The 19,714-nt window shown below is 49.9% G+C and overlaps 1 protein-coding gene across 12 annotated transcripts in view; it reads left to right on the top strand.

Annotated features, from left to right (window-relative positions):
* The window catches only part of EPS15L1 (epidermal growth factor receptor pathway substrate 15 like 1), a 94,359-nt gene that overhangs the window by 73,703 nt on the left and 942 nt on the right, over nucleotides 1–19,714 (top strand). For 2 of the 12 annotated variants that reach the window (XM_081137276.1, XM_081137272.1), the window contains 3 exons: nucleotides 2,954–3,086; nucleotides 5,509–5,556; nucleotides 14,642–14,847. The exons of 2 other annotated variants lie outside the window; for them this stretch is intronic. In XM_081137276.1, the coding sequence (XP_080993402.1) occupies nucleotides 2,954–3,086; nucleotides 5,509–5,556; nucleotides 14,642–14,847 (387 nt within the window). Of the gene's footprint in view, nucleotides 1–2,953; nucleotides 3,087–5,508; nucleotides 5,557–14,641; nucleotides 15,993–19,714 lie in introns of those variants that run through there. 8 more of the 12 variants (XM_081137279.1, XM_081137281.1, XR_013998799.1 and 5 more) reach the window with 7 other exon arrangements.

The raw sequence follows: 19,714 nt of genomic DNA, 5'->3' as shown, positions 1-19,714 counted from the left end.
CTCCTTGCCCTGCCACAGCTATGGCAGCCCAGCTCACTTGGAATGAGGGTGATCTTAGCAGAAAATGAGTCGGGGGGAGTTGCAGATGACCATCTTCTGTGGGGACTTCTACCCACTGACCCCTTGGCCTGCTCTGCCTCTTGCCTACATCCACGTGTGTCTCCTTCACAGGCCTGAGGACAGGAATGCTCTGCCCAGAATGTGGCCTGAGACCTACTACGGGGAGACAGGCTGCCAGAGCCTAGGGCAGGGCCCAAGAACCCTGGCTCAGGAGGCAGATGTCATGGGTTCCCACCCCAACTCCATTGAGGTGCTATGTGGCTAGCAGGCTGCATCTTCTCTCTGTGCCTATTTCCCTATGTATAAAATGGAAGTGGTGACAGTAGGACTCCCTGCCAAGGTCTTTGGGAAGATATGGTGAGATTACCTATGCAGGTGGCATCAGAGTGCTGGGGGTTGGAACCAGCAGGGTCAGCTGAGTGTGCAGAACCCTTTCCAGACCCCTCTCCCTGTGAGCTAGCTGCCTCTCCCCTACCTGAGACTAATGTTTATGACTAGATACCAGAGACAGAGGAGGCTGAGTCCCTGTCCCTGTGTTTGGATCCTCAAGGAGAGGGGCAGCCGCACAGCACTATTCTGGTGACGGAGGCATGCCCTTCTCCCTACTTCTCCAGTGATTTGTTGGGTCCAACTTATCTGAGAAAGTCCCACCAATGTACTTTGTGTTCCTGCTTTGCTTTCTATCCTTAGGCTTGTCCCACTGGGGGAAGAATTAAAAGTACCCTTCATTGCCCTCCCTCCATCTCCTGCTATGTGTAGCCCACCCCGCCCTGCCCCACGTTTCCTTGTCTTTGCTCTTTGAGAAACATGTTAGTGTTTTTCCCCATTTCTACTAATTTCTTTTGTTTCTACTGTAGTAATCCCCCCTTACCATGGATGATACTTTCCAAGACCCCCAGTGGATGCCTGAAACCATGGATAGTACTGAACCCTGTAGATCCTATATTTATTCCTATACGTGCATACCTTTTCACTTAAAGGAAGCATTTTACAGCTGCTTTTTGTCACATCTGAATTGCCAGCATCACTACTCTTGTGCTTTTGGGCCATTATTAAGTAAAATAAAGTTGACTTGAGCATAAGAACACAATACAGCAACGATTGATCTGATCACCAAGATGGCTACTAAGTGACTAATGGGCAGAGAGCATCTACAGCATGGAGATGCCAGACAAAGAGATGATTCACACTACTTAAAAAGGTGCACAATTTAAAACTTAAGAATTGTTTATTTCTGGAATTTTTCACTTAATATTTTCAGACTGCAGTTGACCAGGGATAACTGAAACTGTGGAAAGCCAAACAGTAGCTATGTTATCTTCTTGCTCCTTTTTTCTAGTTATTTTTTATTTCAGTAAAAGTGGTCCCTCACCCCCATAGAAAGCGATTTTCTCTCCTTGGGATACCCATCATGTGAGATGAGCCAGCCTGCCTGTGGCTCATCCAACTGTTAGTGGAGGTGTGTTGTGCCCGGCGCTGTTCTGGTACTCGAGGTAGGGGTGCACATGGATAGTCACTCCTGCTATAGGCTCGGCCAGCAGGCATCTGCCCCATCACCTGTGGTCGCTCACAGCAGACACAGAGGAGAGTAGGGGAACTTGAGCTTGCCCTCTAAGACACCCAGTTAGGTGGGATGGGGCTGGAAACCTGTTAGTGTGGTGTGGTGATGCAAATCCTATGGGACATCTGCAGGCACAGCTGGCAGGAAGGGGTGTCAGAAAGAGCTCTGGGGGCAGCAGTGCGGTCCAGCCAGTCTCTGAGGAAGTAGAGGGGCCCTGGTGGACAGGGCAGGCTGAGCTCCCCAGCTGGAGACCCTGTGTGCACAGGGGACCAGAGATGGGGCCCCAAGGGGTTCCAGGTACCAGGGAGTCTTAGGAGGGGATGGGGGGAGTCAGCAGGGATGAGGCCAAAGAATTAGGCAGTGGGGGTGTGATAAAGAGTACCTATGGGCAACAGGGATATATAGTGCTACCTGCCTACCCATCTACCTGTTATCTCTACTTATCTACCTACCTACTCACCGACGTATCATCTCTCCCTACCACCTACCTACCTATCCACCTGCCTGTCATCTTTACCTACCATCTACCTGCCTACTTGTCATCTCTACCTACTTACTCACCTACCTGTTATTTCTACCTACCATCTACCTACTTGTCATCTTGATTTACATCTACCTACCTGTCATCTCTACCTACCATCTTCCCACTCACCCACCCACTCATCTTCCATGCATATGTATTTTGCAGGGGAAATGGGGTCCAGTTTGGGTTTGAGAGGGTGGGATGCTTTGCTGGTGGGAGCAGGGCTGGGGAAGGGTCTGGGCCAGAGGTGATAAGAGCCCCACAGAGGTAATCTTGGCCCTGCTGACAGGGGTAGGGATTGGCCAGGTATTCAAGGGTGGGCTCCGACCTGAGTCACTAGGTGGGCAACCGCCCCTGAGGACACAAAGAAGGTCTGGTGGTATGGTTCTGACCCTTGCCTGGAGCTGCCTGTCACTGAATGAAGGAGGTGAAAGTGAGACACATCTCTGAAGCACGAGCAGGAGGCCCAGGGGACCCTGGAGTCAGAAGAGATGTTCCTCTGCAGGCAGAAAAATGTGTGTGGCAGGGAGCACCCTCCCATGACATAAGCCCATCAGGACACAGGGCTGCTCTCACCTGCTCTGTGTTCTTCTCAGCTTGTTCCTCACAATATACCAGGAGACCCTGGCTATTCAGGGTGAAGGAAAGTGGGGGCTTGTAAGAGACCCCAGTCCTAGTGGGGTTTGAGTTGCACATCTCAGAGGGTGGGAGCCTCACCACGCTCTTGGTACTTGAGTGCTGGCTCGGTGAACATCCGTTGCTCCGTGTTAACAGTTATTTTTGCCTCTCTTTCATGTCCTCTCTTACAGCCCCCACCTTCTGGTCCTTTCACCTCCTCCTTTGGAGGGGCAGGATTCTCCGATGACCCCTTTAAAAGTAAACAGGACACTCCCGCTCTGCCTCCGAAGAAACCTGCTCCTCCACGGCCTAAACCGCCCAGTGGTCAGTACACTTTCTTCTCTCACCGCCACCCACCCACCCACTGTCACAGGATGGTGGGGGACTGATGGCCCATTCGTTCACCAGCCCAGAATAGAGCTTTGCTGTGAGGTCTGTACTCAGAACAAGAGGATTTCCTTTCTACCCAGTTGCCTCGGTCCACTCATGTTGTGTGCCTGGAGTACTCCTCCCGCCCCATCCTGTGGGCCAGATTCTGTTCTGGGCCCCAGATGGTCTCCCAAAGGCGCAGGGCATAGTGCCTTCCTCAATGCAAGGAGAAATGCCACATAGCCCCTGGCTGAGCATGTGGTGAGGGCTCTGCGGTCCCTCTGGCCTGCCCACCCCACTGAGCTTTTCTCAAGTTGGCTCAGTGTAGTCCAGGAGTGGGGACAGCAGCTGAGCCTGCCCCCTCAATCCAGTATTTCCAGACTGGTTAAGGACTCGGGGTGGAGTGTCAGGAGTGGAGATCTTCCTTGGCTGCGATTGATATGAGAGAAAGCAGGGTGCTCCCCCACTCCCACACCACATCTCAGTAGATGACTCCCAGCAAGGGGCTTCCTGCAGACCCCACCTTGCCTGTCTGTGGCTGGCAATATAATTTTGCTCAGCCTTGGCGCTTTTTCCCTCTGAGGATTCTGGAGACTTTTAAGCCATGTGTGGGGTCTCTGTGTGATAGTGATAGGCCCACAGTCCAGGTACCAGATTTAAAAGCAGCAGAGGGACTCATTGCCATTTCCCAGTTCCTTTACTCATCCCACTTCCTTTGTTCTTAGCACCCTGGCTAACACATGTCTTTCATTCACTGGTCTCCAGGCAAAGTCTCACTCACACTGTCTCTGGACTGTGGGTGCTCCCTCAGTCCTGCCTTCTGTTCCTTCTCCTTCCCTCCTGAGCCTGCTCCTTCCCTTTAGTCTGCCGAAGGAGCTCCACTTTGTGTCATCATTGCAGGTCCTTGAGTCTGTAGTTAGAAATGGTCATTGGTCCAAGGCAGGCCAGTCTTCCTACATGAGATACACTTGTCAGTAGTGACAAACAGAGAAGGAGTTATTTTTAAAAACACTGCCTTTCCTCTCCTGTCACCAGGGCCAGGGCTTCTCAGGAGGATGGGCACCCTGTGTGCAGAGCCCAATTTGCCCTCCTTACATATGAGACATGAGAAAAAGTCTGACCATGGGCTGGGCAGATTTATAACAGATTTGCTGTGAGCAGAAACAGATATATAGAGAGATCACTTCTGTCAGCCACACATCAAAGGCATTTACCATAAAACGGGGGAGAAAAGCAAAAACAACAGGAATTCCCTTCTAAGAGGCTGTGTGTATCTTAGAGGCAGCGGCTCTTAGGGGACCCTTGACAGTCTCCTGATAGAATAGCATCGAGTCTCCTCATCCCTCCTGAAAGATGGAAGTCAGAGCATGGGTGCACACATACACGCGCACACCCCTCTGCATGCAGGCACATACTTATACACATGTGTACATGTGTTCACATACTGCACACACAGGTAGGCATGTGTTCGTGCACACATGTGCACATATTCACATGCATCCACCCTCGTACATGCACATTCTCACAGTGCTCGCATGCACCTGCCTGCGTACTGCACAGGTGCACACCCTCTTGTGTGAATGTACATGCACACCCCCGCAGAGCAGTGCAGCAGTTGTTGAGCCTCGGGGAAGAACTGCTCCCCTCACCTGCTGGGAAATGCAGAGCTTCATTCTCAAGGTTCCTTGGAGTCTCTAACCCCAGCCTCTTCTCCTTCCCTGAATCATTGTTGGCTCTGCTTTGAGCTTGCCCTTGCTGTCCCCTCCCTCAGGTTTCTGTCTTTGAGCCTACCTACCCCATTTTGGCTTCTTTTTTCAGTATGCCATGGCCTTTGAGACCAGAGGCCTTGATGACTTCCTTGGAGCTGGTTTCAGAGCTCAGACTTTTTAGAGAGCTGTCCACACCTTGGGAGGTTTGGGCCTGTATCATGGGGTCTTAGGCTGCCTTTGTTTGTGGCTTTGGGCTATCACACCCGTGCTCTGCCTTGGTCTGTAAGATGCCCCCGATATCCTGTTCACATCAACAGACCTTTAAGAAACACTCACATGACGATTACCTCTCCAGACCTAGCAAGACCCGCAAGCGAGTCAGGACAGGCATTGTGATGCCCTTTATTTACCATAAGAGGAAAGGGAAGTGAGACAGGTCACATGGGCCACCTAAAATCATGCATCGAGGTGGCAGCAGGGCCAGCCCTGAACATGGTGACCTACCCCTACTTGGGCCTCCCACCCCCATAGACAGCCATAATGAGAATCACACTGTGAGATTCAGAATGCTCTGGAAAACTGTCAGTGCTTGTGCAGTGTTTAATCTGTGACCGGCTATGACATATCCTTGTAGAGGCCTTAATGTCTCGTCTGATTCTCTTACCTAGAAGCGATGGCTGAGCAGAAAAGCTGTGCACTATATACGCTACTGGGTGGTAGGTACCTATTGTGTGGTGGTTGTTGTTTGAGCACTTCCAGTGGCATTTTGCTGTGATTTCATACTAACCTTTAACACTAGCCGTAAAAACTGTAAGCTGTGTGACGCATTCACGCTCGACATCCATCCAGCAGTTGACTTTGTTTTATGAGTTGCATTTGGGGGCAAGCATTTGGCAATTTGGGGATGCAGAGGAAGGTATCTGCCCCACGCTGCTTCTCTAGTTGAGAGAATTAAGTCCCAAAATACACAGTGCCCCCTCTTGTCCCTGTCCACATTGCATGGAGCAGGGCACTTAAACCAGGAGCAGCCTGGGAGTTACCTGGTTATTAGTAGGACAGGTCAGCAGATGAGTGAAGGAGGAAGTTCTGCTCAAAGCATTCATATGAGAACACCAGGCATGCCTCTTGTTCTCTTGACTGCTTAGGATGGGAGGTAGCCAAGAGTATATCTGAGTGTTGGGGTTTTTTTTTGTTTGTTTGTTTTGTTTTTTTAAGAAAATATAGAATTCAACAGGTTGAAAGTGAGGAAATGGAATGTGCTTTTCTGCTCTTCTTGTTGACCTGGCTTTTTCCTGCTTGGAGAGGCCATATGGCCATCATGAGGAGGAGGCCACCTTCACCTGTGAGCACTGTGTGATCACACTCAAGGGCCTTCCTGTCACGTGGCAGAGAGGCGATCCCAGCATGGCTTAGTGGGGAGGAGGTAAGGTGGGCACCCTGCTCCTGGAGGCCCTGTGGTCCTGGTGGTTGAGCTGCAATCCTGTGGGCACAGGCATAGTGGACAATTTAGACTGCCCAGTGATGGTGGTTTTTCTTACAAACTAAATACACAACTTCATACCTGCACTCACAGAAACCAAGGTGACAGAACATGCTTTTCCAAGATCTTGCCACCCTGCACATGACATGGGACTGAGGTTACCACTTTCCTACCTGGGGCTTGCTTGTCCCAGGGGGCCCAGAGGTTTCTAGAACCTGTCAGGTCTTTGCACCTGGAATTGGCGCCACATGTGAAGCCAGGGCAGGTGAATCTGATGTTGTACCCTTGGCTGCCGAACTGCCTGTGCTATTAGGACACGGAGCCTGCTGGATCAGGCTGGTTTCTGGACAGATGTTGGAGTGAGGGTTTGGGTTCATGTTCTGGCCCTGCTGCCCCTGCTGCTCATCTCCCTGAGGGGCTCAGGGCAAGTGTCTTAACCTTGCTGTGACTCAGTTTTCCTGCTTGAACACAGGACCAACTCTGGCTTAGCAAGTGCCCATGTGGGTAGAGTGCCTGCACAGTGATCATCTATAATGTGACGTGTGTGACAGCCATCACCCACCCCATCCCAGGGTGTGGGACCAGGACACAGGATCCCCCTTCTGTAGGCTCCTTTCCCTGGAAAAGATGGGATGGGCCATATGTTCACAGGATTTATTAGGGATCTTTTCTCCCCACCAGGCTGCAGTTGAGCAGAAATCTTCACAGTTGAGTAAAGTCAGAGCTTGGTTAGCTGAACTACAAGAGGGGTCCAGGGGCCTCTCTGGCAAAGCTTAGGGTTGCCGCTTGTATAGGACCAAATGCACGTTTGGGCCTTATACATGATGTTTTGCATGCACTAGAGGCTGCAGTGTTCACATTCTGGGGTAATTGTGTTGTTGTTTTTAGCTCAATCGAGGTTTAATTGACATATGATAAATACATGTATTTAAATGTCAGCCTGTGCAGTCATAGAGAGGGACACTCTCCACCTGGGAGCGTAACGGAGGTTTCCTGGCAGAGTTCTGGTGTCATACTCATGTGACTAGAGCAGCCCATGGCTCGCCATCTGCTCTTAACCCCAAATCCTCAATTCTTTCTTGACCCCAGCCAGAAAGTACATCCTTGGGGACCATTGTGTCACCCTTTGGCGCACTTACAGGGCTTTGGCACTGAATTCTCTATGCCTGGAAGTCTTTTCTAGAAAGGTCTATCATAATGTTGAGTAACCAGCAGGTGTCTGTTTGGGGTCGAGAGAATTGGTTTCTTCCAGGCAGATGCAAATCAAACACCTTCGAAACCTGTCAGTTGGAGTCCGTGCACACACCTCCCCAGGTAAACAGTGCGTATTTTCTGCAACGGGTAGAGATCGAGATCAGTCAGAACTCACCGCTGAAGAGTTTCTAGGTAAAAGTTGTTGATTTGCAAAGGGAGAAACAGATTTTTTTCAAGTGCAGGAAATGGCTGTGTGGGTGTCAGTGATTGGGCCTCCCGCTCCGCGGCGACAGATAGTGGGACGCTGTGCCCAGCCCCACCCTTGCCACTTCCTGCAAGTGCAGCCCTGCTTTGCGGTTCTTGCAGCGCGCCTGGGTGACACCAGCTAGTGTGCCTTCACCACTAACCAGCCAGTCACCTTTAACCTCTCCACAATTTAATTGTCCTTTTATTACTGCTAATGACCTTTTCACCCCCAGAATAAAGCCATGTACACACTTATGAGGTCTTTTTGCCCCTTTTCCCTTTCCCATAATCGTTCTGATGAACACAGGCAAACGAGATACATTTAACCTGCATCCTAGGTGATTCAAACGATTCTCAAAAAAAAGGAGAAAATCCTTTTCCCCCTAGAACATGAGTCCCTCCTACAACCTGCATGTGGACTCCACACAGATTGACTGACTGCAGATTCTTTCTCTGGGGCAGTTTTCTGGTTACCACCCATTCTTGGCCAACCCACTTGCTTGGTGGTCACCTTGACCATCCTGGGTGAGCTGCAATACATGACATGGTCATGAAGGAAGTCCTGGGTTCCTGGCCAGTGCCAACCGGCTGTGTGCTTGGTTCTTCCCGTGTTCTGAGAGGCTAGGCTGGGGCAAAACCAGGGTGGTCATCCTTCACCCATGTGGGTCTCGACCTCATGTTTATCACACAAGATCCACTTTTAAAATGGCTTCTCCAGTTGAGCCGTGTGGTTAGCACCTCAGCCTTGAAGTTAACTACTTTAATTCCGTTCCCACGATGATTTCAAAGAGATAATCAGTGGGTACATATGAAGTTCTAGAATGGGACAAGCGGTTCACCACCAGCCCGAGAAGCCTGGAAAATTTCGGCACTGCCAGCCAGCCATTGGAGCCCACCTTTCCTGCACACTGGCAGGGTCTGTGCCAGGCTGGGTGTGACCCCTGAGAACAAGTGCTTGAGAGCTGGCAGCAGTAGGGAAAATGTCATTTTCCTTTTGGCCTCTTACAAGTAAAATGCCTGGAGATGGGTTATTCTTTGGGTGAATTTCTGTTCTTCAAAGTTGGCTGAGTTCGAAAATAGAAGCATTTGCCTATCTTAGCACACACCCACCCTCCTGCACCCAGAAGGCTGGATTGAGTGGGAGTGGAGTGATACAGTTGTCATCTGTTATTCAGTGGGGTGCAAATGCCCAGGCTTGGGGTCTTGGAGCATAGAAGTCAGGGCTCAGCTGGCTTAGCCAGCTGGGGTCCTGCGGGGGTTGTGGGGTAGGGTGCAGAGAGCCTGAACTCCCATCCTGTATCTGAGTGTGGGTGTGAACAGACAGGAGCCACTGCCCTGCCCCTGGCTCCCTCCCCAACCACCGTGGAGCCTTGTGTACCTTCCACCAGCCCTCAGGTTTCTGGTTCCACCTACAGCAAGGTGAGGGGGCCAGGAAGGTGCTCCCTGTGCTGCTGCCCCTGCTGTTTTTGATGGGTGAACATGATTGCTCGTTTCTTGTTTTTCTCACATTCAAAGCATTGAGTCAACCCTCCTCCCTCCACCATTGTCAATTGAAAAACAGCACATGTGTGATTGATTGGGGGGAGATGGTCATAAAGAGAGTGAGAGTGGGGGGGTTCCCCATTTGCTACAGGCTCTCCCAACTCCTGAGCTGCCCCCATAGCAGAAGGAAGCTCTTGATGGGCTCTGCACTTGGCCCTTCAGTGCACACATGCCTCTAACCGCTTCCAGACCCACTGCGTGGCACCCTGGTGATTTTCTTAAATGTGGGCACGGCACCTCTCTGCCCGAGCAGAAGTGGCATTTTGACAGCATCAGCGCTCCTCTGTAAGGAGGAACAAAGGCAGTGGCCCCTGTGGTGCAGACCCAGGGCCCCGCCACCTGGCTGCTGTGTAGCTAGCATCTCCCCGTGTCTCCAAGGCACCTGAGCCCCTGAAGGGTGCGGGTGCGGGCAGACCGGCAGAGTGTGTCGAAGGTGCAAATCAAAGAACAAATGTGATTTTTCAAAAAGCAGAACTGTGAGACCTGCAGTCTATATTCTTTCTGTTGTGAAGACTGAGTTGGGATTCATCTGTGAATCATGTAGCTCCCTCCCCATTTTTGCTACAGAATTAATATATCCTCTGTCAGGTTTCTCATAAATGTTATAGTAGCCTTTTGTGGAAACCTTGAAACGTGTTTCTCATTCCAAAAGGTGCTTATATTTAGAGGACCCAAAATGCGTGGCTACTTTCCCCCCTTTTCTTCTTTTCCTTCGGATGCTGGTTGACCCCACATCCACCAGGCTCCTCACCCAGTGAGATTTCCATGACCTCTGACCACCCCAGACACCTCCCAGAGGGTGGAAAATACACCAGTTGTAGGGGAGCCCAGTGGATAATAGTAAATATTTGTTCAGCTTTTCTCAACAATTCAGAACCAAACCTCATCCTGTTCTCTTCAATGCATTAAGCAGATTTTCTTAAAATTCGGTAAATATTTTTAGTGGAAAATCTCAATGCTCTGATGGTGGGACCTCAGATTTTATCTGCGGGGCTGTGCTACTTGGCACGGCTTTGATCTGCCACTCGCCTTCTCCTCATATGTGCAGCAGCAAGCGCGGGGCTGTTTCTGCAGGACTCCTCACCTTCAGGTCCTGTGTTTTCGCGCCCTCCATTGCCCACCATAGTGGGAGCCAGAGGAAACATGGATACATGTTGGTGAAAAGCAGTCTTTTTCAGTAAAAAGTTCCCAAGTGATTATGAATTTGAAGGGTCGTGCTCTGGACAGCCTGGTTCTCTCTTTCTCCCCTCTCCCCCCAGTTCAACTGTTTTTGCTTGTATGTGAGGGTGGGAAGGGTGGAGCCAAGGGAATGAGGAGTGCCCCCTCCCCAGCCACAGCTCTCCCGTGTGGTGTGACTCTACGAAGCCTGGTGGTTGTGTGGGTGTCCCATGTTGTGTATGATGAGTGACAGTTGCGGGAGGATCCCCTGTAGGATGGGTGACAGTTTGTGGGAGTCCCGGGTTATGTAGGATGAGTGATAGTTGTGTGGTGTCCTGTGTTGTGTAGTGTGAATGATAGTTGTGTGGATGTCCCATGTTGGGATAAATCGCAGTTGTGAGAACGTCCTGTGTTGTGTCGGGTAATAGCTGAGGTGGGGCAGCTGACTGACCACAAACCTTTGTTTTTTATTTTTTTTATTTTGTTCTGTTGTTTTTGTATTTATCTCTCATCTACAGAACTGCATTTTCCAACTGGAGCCCTGAATTTTATAAATAGAACTCAGCAAGTGTCCAGTTGGAATGAATACAACATTCACACTTGTGTATTTTTGATATTTTTATTAATCAGATATGTTGAGACCATAAATCATCCAAAGCCTATCGTTCTTCTCCTAAGTAAAGAATGTCTAACAAGAGAATCCACCTTCTTTCAGACTTCTCAGTGCTCATGTTTTTTGAAGTTTGGTGGTGGGGGCGGGGTGTGTATTTGTGTGCTGTTGTGTTTCCATGCACTGGCTCTCAGGGACCCTTCCCAGCCAGGGTTTCCTGAAAAGCATGTTGGGAAAGCAGAACTGGGAGCTTCGCTGCCAACAGCTCATTCTGGAGCCACTGCCGTGGTCCTGGCCACTTGGCCAATCCTGGCCCCAGGGGCTCTCAGGCCTCGAGAAGTTAAGAAATAGGAAAATTGAAGACATTTCTACCAGGGTGGAGCCGGCCACCAAATTTTTTTTACAGCACACACTGTGGTAAACCATCGGGTTCATATTGTTTTTGCTAAAGGCAGTCCTGTGTGTGGTTTCGGTGCACCGCTTGGGTAACTGTTGAAACTGCTGCGGTTTGAAATAAGCCCTATTTTGTCTTTTCTTCAATCTTGTGTCCTTCTCTTGTTCGTGAAAACTTAGTGTTGGAGAATCACTGTGGGTGCCAAGTCAGCAGCCTGCAGCCCCCTGGGGGGGTCTCTATTTCGTTTTACTTTGGTCACCTCCTTCTGCTACACTCTGGTCGGTGGTTCCCTCGGCAGAAGTCTAGGGATGTGACACCAAACTGCGCGTGCCAGGCATCATTCTGGATAGCTTTTGTACCAATTTTCAAAAGATTTTTGTTCTCTTCTCTGAAACATTCCTCAGTCATGATCCTTTCTCGTGGTATCTGGAACCATGAAAAGACATTAAACTGCAATGAATTTGCTCAGGGACATGGAGGCAAATTAAAGTTATTCTGTCACGTTTGAGATAAGCTACACCTCAGAAAATCGGAAAAATGAGTAAGGAGTTAGCAGAAGTGGTTACATAAAAGCAGGAACTAGACCCAGAATGTTTTAAAAGTGCAGTTGCTAAAAATAAGTGGGATGCAGAGAGGGAAGTTTGGGTTCAGGGCTGTCCTGGCATGTGTCCTCAGAAAGCCTCTGGTCACAAGCAGAATGTCACCCGAACTGGGAACACCCCCGATTTTGCAAGTGTCATGTACAATAATAATTCAGCCTCATGCTGAAGCACAAAAACAGACAACCGAGAAAAAACCGTTGTTGTTTTTCTCCCCTCTGAAAGCAAGAGCAGTTGATGTGCCCTGGTTTCATATTAACACAGTCATGATTTCTAAATAACAACGGTTTCGGCAACAGCAAAACCAGGCATGAGCAATTCTTGATGTGAATGATGCTTTTCATCTCCCCATCATCTCTTTGCTTGTCAGAAACCTCAGCTTCAAATCCCAGCAGGCTGGAGTCTTACAACCCCCATCCCCACACCCCACCCCACAAAAGCAATTTGAAAAAACAACTGAGGGAGGAAGTTCTTAATTAAAAAGAAAAAAATCACAATAGGGGGAGATGTACTTTTGGATCTCTGGCTGGGGTCAGTTGACCTCCTTATCCTGCTCAGACTCTGTCCTTTGTGACCGACCAGACCCTGCAAGGAGTGCTCCAAAAGTCAGACACCTGCCCCCGGGACTTGCTGCCGGAACCAGAGGCTGTTCCCTACCCTGGGGCTCTCAACCTGTCCCCAGCAACTCTTACTTTCCCCCCACCGTGTTAGAATTCTGATATTTGGTCCACTATCATTTTAGTTTTTGGTAAAAAATTAGCCTAAGAATACACCAGTGAATATTGCTCTTTCTTGCAAAGGAGGGAAGCTAGATGTCCTTTAGTCCCTCCTAGCTTTTTAGAGCAGTTCCCTCAAAGGGCCTTGAGTCCCTCGGGAGGGTCCTGTGGAACCTGTATGGTGGTGCCTGGCTCACATGTTACCCCCAGAGGGCTGGCTGGAACCAGGGATAGGGCGGGATTTATTGGTACCTACAGTATACTGAGCTCCACCACCCACATGTAGCCGACCCTTGAGGACCCTCAGGTGTGCTGGAGGCTAGACCGGGACAGAAGTCAGTACCATGGAAGGTGGCCAAGGCAGTGGGGTGGCTGCAGGGGAGAAGTGAGCCAAGGGGAAAGGGAAGGTGTGAGAGAGACTAGCTAGGCAGTCAGGACGGTAGAAATGGCTATGGAGAGGAGACCGGGTTGGCCAGGCCATGAGGTCAGCATTTGTTCCCTGTGTGACCCAAGCCTGCATCCCCATCCCTCTGGATGCTATCTCCCAGGGCACCCCTGCCCATGGGTTTTGGTGTCCTTGCTCACACTGGCACAGAAGTGGCCTCAGGTGCTCCAGAACACACACACATACCCGTCCCTCCAAGTGTGTTTTGTGTGAGAACATGTGTGTCTATCTGTGATTGAGCCTCGGATGGTGCCACTGCCTGAGGTTTGGTGTTCTCCCCAAGGCACCTCTTCCAGGGCTTTAGGGCCTCTGAGCCAGCCACCCCACAAGAGCACCTTTTGCATGTCCTCTCCTGGGGGTGACACCTGCCATCCTCACACATGGTGCTGCTCTGCAGTGGGGAAGGGGTGCAGAGGGTTGGAGGAGACTGGATGGGAACTGGGACAGGGAACTCTGCAGACACTAGGTGGGAGGGCCTGTGGAGTGGCCCAAGGAGAGGGTGCCCACATTTATCTGAGTACCGCTGGCAGAGCAGAGAGCTGCAGTTGGAGTCCTCAGTTTCCTTTTAGGGTTCTTGGGGTGCTCAGCTGGTCTGACTTCCAGGCGGTGGAGCTGCTCTGGCCTGGCTCCAACTTCCAGGGGTCTGGAGCATCCCTCATTCTCACATATGGCTTGCTTACTGCCTGCCAGGCATCAGAGCCAAACATCTCCATGCCAGGGGGATGCAGTTTTCTTGTAAAGGCCAGATAATCAATATATTTTTAGCCTTGCAGGCCTTACGTTCTCCATCCCAAGTGCGCAGCTCTCTTGCCTTGAATGAAAGCAGCACAGAGGACCATAAACAAACTGGCACAGCTTATTGGCATTGGTGGACCATTAAAACATGACTTAGAAAAGCAGGTGGACCAGTGTGGGCAGACTCCCGCTCTGAGCCATACTGCACAGGCAGTCACAGGCCTATTACCCCTGAGTGAGTCTGCTGGGGCTGCCATGACTGGGCAGCTAATACCACAGACATTTATTGTTTCACAGTTCTGGAGGCTGGAAGTATGAGATCAAAGTGTCAGCAGGGTTGGTTTTTCCTGAGGCTTCTCTCCTTGGCACTGCCTCCTTCTCCTGTGCCCTCCTCACATGGTCTCCCCACTATGTATCTGTGTCCTGATCTCTTCTTATAAGGACACCAGTCAGATTACGGCCCATGTAATGACCTCATTTTAACTTAATTACCTCTTTAAAGGTCCTCCAAATATAGCCACATTCTGAGGTCCTGGGGTTGAGGATCTCAACATGAGTTTGGGGAGGGGCGCACAATTCATCCCACAGCAACCCCATTTCATGGACTCTGTTCTGTCTGTGGTCAGTAACTTGTATTTCTTTTTTTTCTCCTTTTTTTTTTTCTGTCTCCTGAACTTTCCAGGTAAAAGTACACCTGTAAGCCAGCTGGGTTCTGCAGACTTTCCTGACTCCCCCGATCCATTCCAGCCACTCGGGGCTGACAGCAGTGACCCGTTCCAAAATAAAAGGGGGTTTGGGGACCCGTTTAGTGGAAAAGATCCATTTGCTCCCTCCTCTTCAGCTAAGCCTTCTAAAGCCTCTTCCCTGGGCTTTGCAGACTTCACCTCTGTAAGTTGAGTTCTCTGTCTCCCTGCTACCCCCTCCCCCTCCGCTTGCAGCTTCTTTGGGGCTATTTTTTTGGCTTACGTTTCCTGGTACCTCATGCCATTACCTGTGTTATTTATTCTGTACTGCTGCTTTCTGTAAGAAAAAAAATGTTTCTCAATAAAAAAAAAAGCGCTATGGTTTGGATACTCTGTGATGAGGGCACATGTCCTTCCAGCATGGTGGCCCAGTCTGATGGCCGCATCTGTCCATCTGTCTTTCCCTCTCCCTGTTGACTCTCTGTATTGTTTCTCTCGCCTGGAGACTGTTGTGTTCATTGATTTTTGGAAGCTGAGATGTCAGACACTTCCGAAGTATTAAAATAAGATTGCAAAAGTTACATTAGGATCTTGCTGTCCCCAAAAGGTCTCAGTGCAGGAGTTCTGACTGTCCCACCTCTGCATTTTATGCAGCAAGTACAAATCGAAGGACCAGGGGGGTGCATGAAGGAAGAGCAGTTTGGTTTTTCAAAAACTTATTTCAGTTACCAGCTCTGATGAAAAGAGAAATCCAACCTAGAACAACCACTCTGAAGTTCTGCCCTTTTGCCAACCTCCCCGCTGCCCCCCCAAACCCTCAAAAAGCTATTTAAAAGCAAATTCAAGTGCCTTTTCAGAATTCTGGCTGTTTCTTGGTATGAAGAAAGACTCCAGATTATAAAATGCTGTCACTTTAGGGTGTTTTTGGCACCCTCATCAGTACCCAAACATCTAGTTCTCAGAGAGCTTCAGAGTTTGTCTTCCCAGAATCGGTTTTACTGTCTGTTGTGCACCCATGTTTTTAAAAGAAGTTTTCTTTGTTCAGATTTGCCAAGTACCTTGTTTCCTGGTTAGGTGTGACATGCATTATTTATAGATGCTTTGACTCCTAGAATATCCTTCTTAAAACAAGCTCTGCCATCCATATCCATGCCCCGTGAACGCCCGATTCATTTCAGATCCACCTTGTGCCCAGCTATCCTGTGGCTTATTGAAGCCTCCCAATACGCTGCTATGTTCCTGGCTCTTGGCAACCTGTAAATATTTTACAACTGCAGTTAGCTCGTTTTTGTTGACAGCCTGTGCACACTGTGGATGTGTACAAATGGAGACATTGTTAATAAAAGCCAGAAACAAAACCCTCTTTATCTACAGTTTCTTGAATAGCACTGCGTTTGTTTCGGTGGAAAAAATATTAAATGCTAATGAAAAAAATAGAGCCATTCATGCATGACTCAGGTACTCTGTTTTGGGCAGGGCAGAGGGGTGAGTGGATTTGAATGGCAATTTGAAGAAATGACTGTTCTCTTTCTGAAATGCATAGATCTATTTCCTGTGGCCCCCCTGTACCCCTCCTGGAAACTGAGTTTTGGAAAACATTAAAAAAAAAATACCCGAGATTTTAAGCTATCATTTGGCTCAACACTTCTGGTCATTCCAGAACACTTGTTAACTTTGATTTTAAAACATTCCCAGTATTTAATCACCCTCATTTCCAGGCGGGAAATCTGATTCTACCCAGTTGAGTTTGCAGCTCTGTTTTTTCTGTTTAAAATTACCTTTCCCACTTCAGATGCCCAGTTTTTCCACTGGAAATCAGTGAGATTTGGCCCCCTCTGATGGGATGGGGTGGAGGAGAGACAGGACACCTAACTGGTTTAGTTTGTTCCCCTCGGTCATACCATAGTCCAAACCATCAAAACCTGTCCCTCTTTGGGGACCCAGGATGTCTTTGCATTTTCATGGCATCTGGGGGTTCAGCCCATCAGCCAGTGGTTTCAGGGTTCACTGGACCTTAATTTGTGCTAACTCAAAGAAGGCCAAAGGGGGTTCCTCTGGTTTGTATATTTTAGCTCCCTGAATAAACACAGGGGTGTTTAATGGCCCAGCAGACTGGCAGTGTGACTTTCAGATCAGATGTTCTGAGTGCTGCCAAGATGTGGTATTACCTGTGCAAAGGTAGCTTGGCCCATTTTGGAGTTCGGGCACCAATGTCACACGTGCACACGGTCCCCCTTTGGCACCCCAGCCCTGCCAACCTAGAACCCTCTAATTTTCAAGCCCTAAGTTTCCATTAATGGGTTACTTGTGCTTGTGCACGGGAAATCTCTCCAGGATTTCTTTAAAAACCCGCCTTCTGTCTCATGTGAATGTGTTTATTAGGAAGTTGTATTTATAGATTAACAAAACAGTTCTTTTTTCCGGACGTCTGCATTGAGAGCAGAGCAAATGTCAGATGGGATAAGCTTTGCATTGTGGAGTGAGTTGGATGCAATTTCAACATCAGAATAAGTGAGTTAATGGCAAGTAACTAGACGTGTCCCCTCCGGTGATGTGGTAGCAGTGCTGTTAGATTTCTCAGGGTGCAGATGTCTGCCCCCACTGAGGAATGACACCTTGTCCTCATGTGAGGAGTTATCCGAATCATGGATTGATAAATAAAACCGTCTAGCATTCATCCTGAGCGGGCTTCCTCAGGCAGGAGTCTTGGAGGTCAGCAGCATCCTCATGCCCCACTGTGTCTCAGCCTCTTGATGGCACAAGAATGATAAAGAGATCAGAGCTGCCACAGGCATCCCGAATTCTGGCCCATCATGTGATACCTCCAGGTCAGAGAACTAAAGAGTTGCCTTGTCCAGGTGTCTTCACCAGGGCCTAGAAAGGATTGTCAGCTGATCTGAGGCACAGAGATAACCCCTCCTCCAGTTTTCTTTTGGACATCACAGTCTACGATGCTTCTCCAGTGTGTGTGCACCACATGCTTAATTCAAGTCTTCACAGTGGGGCTTAAGCTGTCCTTGAACCAGTTCACTCAGAAGGCTTCTGGAATGTTTCTATCAGCATGTTTCATTTGAAAATGCAGACCCTTGAGCAGGCAGCTCTGAGAAACTCAGGCTGAGTGGGGACCGTGGGGAACCAAGGCCTTGGTTCCAGGCTTTGATCCGGATAACCCATGTCATTACTTGTCAGCCCCCACCCACCCCTCCTTTGGGCAGGCAGAGGGCAGGGTCCCTGTCAGTGGACCCTGACAGGGTCCTCTACTGTCAGCAGCACCCTGGAGTCATTTCCACCAGCATTTGTTGTTTTTTCCTTGTTTTTCTCCTGTTGAGGTATTGGAAAATACCCCACAGAGTGCAGGAGGTGATGGGGCTTATCTCTGACCAGTAGTGGAAACAAGGGGTGGGGACCAATTTTCAGGGAGACCCATTCAACCCCTGCGCATTTTTATGGGCAGTTTCTCTAAGAAACAAAGACTTAACCTTTCCTTCCAGAACTTCATGCCGACTCCCGAAGCCAGGTAGGGAGAGGCCTCCTGGGCTGCCCACCTCTTCTTCCAGGACACCTCTGCTCTAAATTAGACTTCCTCCATCCACCCCTCCCCACTCCCCTGCCTGGGTCCGCACCATCTGGCCCTGTCTCACTCCCACACTGGCCATCGAACCATGAATCATTGCAAACTGCCAGTTCGATCACCCCCCTTGTTGGCCCAAGGAGCTTCTAAGGGGAACTCTCAGCTCCTTTCTGGGGCCTACAAGCCTGTCTCGGTCTAGCCCCTCCCACCCCAGCCTCTGTTCTGGCAGCTCCAGGGTTGGGTGCTTGGTCCCTCCATACCCAGAGCCACAGGTGGACCCTCGAGGCCTGGGTACCATCCTGTACCCAAACTCTTCATGCAGCAACAACTGACAGCCCCCTTCCCCCCAGGATGCTAAGGACTTGGGTTCCGCAGCCCCCTCCCCCTCCCCAAGCCTTGGTGCTTCTATCTGTCTCAGTATCCCTCCTCCTGGGTTGTTATTTGGATTCAGTGTGCGGACTGTGTGTGCGTGTATGTGTGTGTGTGTGTGTGTGTGTGTGTGTGATAGAAGTAGCTGTGAATTCCTGTCACAATTCCTTTTCCCAGTACCCTGGTGGGACCTCCAAGGACCTCCACAGGAGCCTGTGTTGGATTAGGATTATCTATCTGTCTGTGCCCTTGGGCGTCTGTCAGAGGGCCAGCTGCCTCTTTATCTCTGGTGTCACCCAGTGCTTGCAGAGTCAGTGCTGAGAACAGAGATTCTGTCTAAGGGAGGCCAAGGCCCGGAACAGGCGACAGCTTTGCTCGTGTGTCAGGGCCCACGGGGCCAGAGGCCTCTCACTGGGAGACGGAGCAGAGTGACTGGAGACCTCGTGGGGAACTCTGGGGGAGCCAAGCGCCCACGCCAGGAGGAGAGCATGTGAGATCTGGCTCTTCTTTTCTTTCCTTAGAGCTAAGGACCTCAAATGGTTTGAAATCACCCATCTTGGAATCATTACTGTTTTCTCCCTTATTTGAAAAAAAAATTTTTTTTTAAACTGAACCTTTCGGAGGATGCCAACAATGAAAACCTTGTGGACTGAATGGCAGCATAAATGCCAGGGCACCATCCTAAGCGAGCCGGAGCGAGCCTGGGCGGGAGGAGATACCACATTTCAAGACCGTTGTCTCCACACTTTTGGCCTCCAGACATTTTACACATTTGAAATCAGAGATCTGTTCAAGCCAGACTCTGCAGTCCCAGCGCCTGTCACCCACCAGCATCAGCAGCCTGCCATCAAGGCTCAGGTTTTGCAGGCTCGCCATCCTAGCTCTTTGGGGTTCAGTTGGCCTCTGTTCCCCGGATGCTTTTAGAGACGCTCCACTGACCCCAGAGGAGGCTGAGCAGGGGCTTCTCCCATGCTGGTGAAACCTCATAGACTCAGTCCTGGGGGATTGCTGGAGTTCTATCCGTGTCCCCACACTCATGGGTTGTGTTGCCTGCTTCAGTTCCCTGCAAGGGATAGGTGGCTAGTTTCTCTGAGGTCCGAGGTGGCAGTTAAGGTCAGACTCAGCCCTGCTT

Source organism: Miniopterus schreibersii (genome assembly GCF_964146895.1).
Source record: "Miniopterus schreibersii genome assembly, chromosome: 4".
Taxonomy (NCBI): Eukaryota; Metazoa; Chordata; class Mammalia; order Chiroptera; family Miniopteridae; genus Miniopterus; species Miniopterus schreibersii.
The sequence above is the reverse complement of the archived record's forward strand: the minus strand, read 5'-3'. Positions and strand labels throughout refer to the sequence as shown.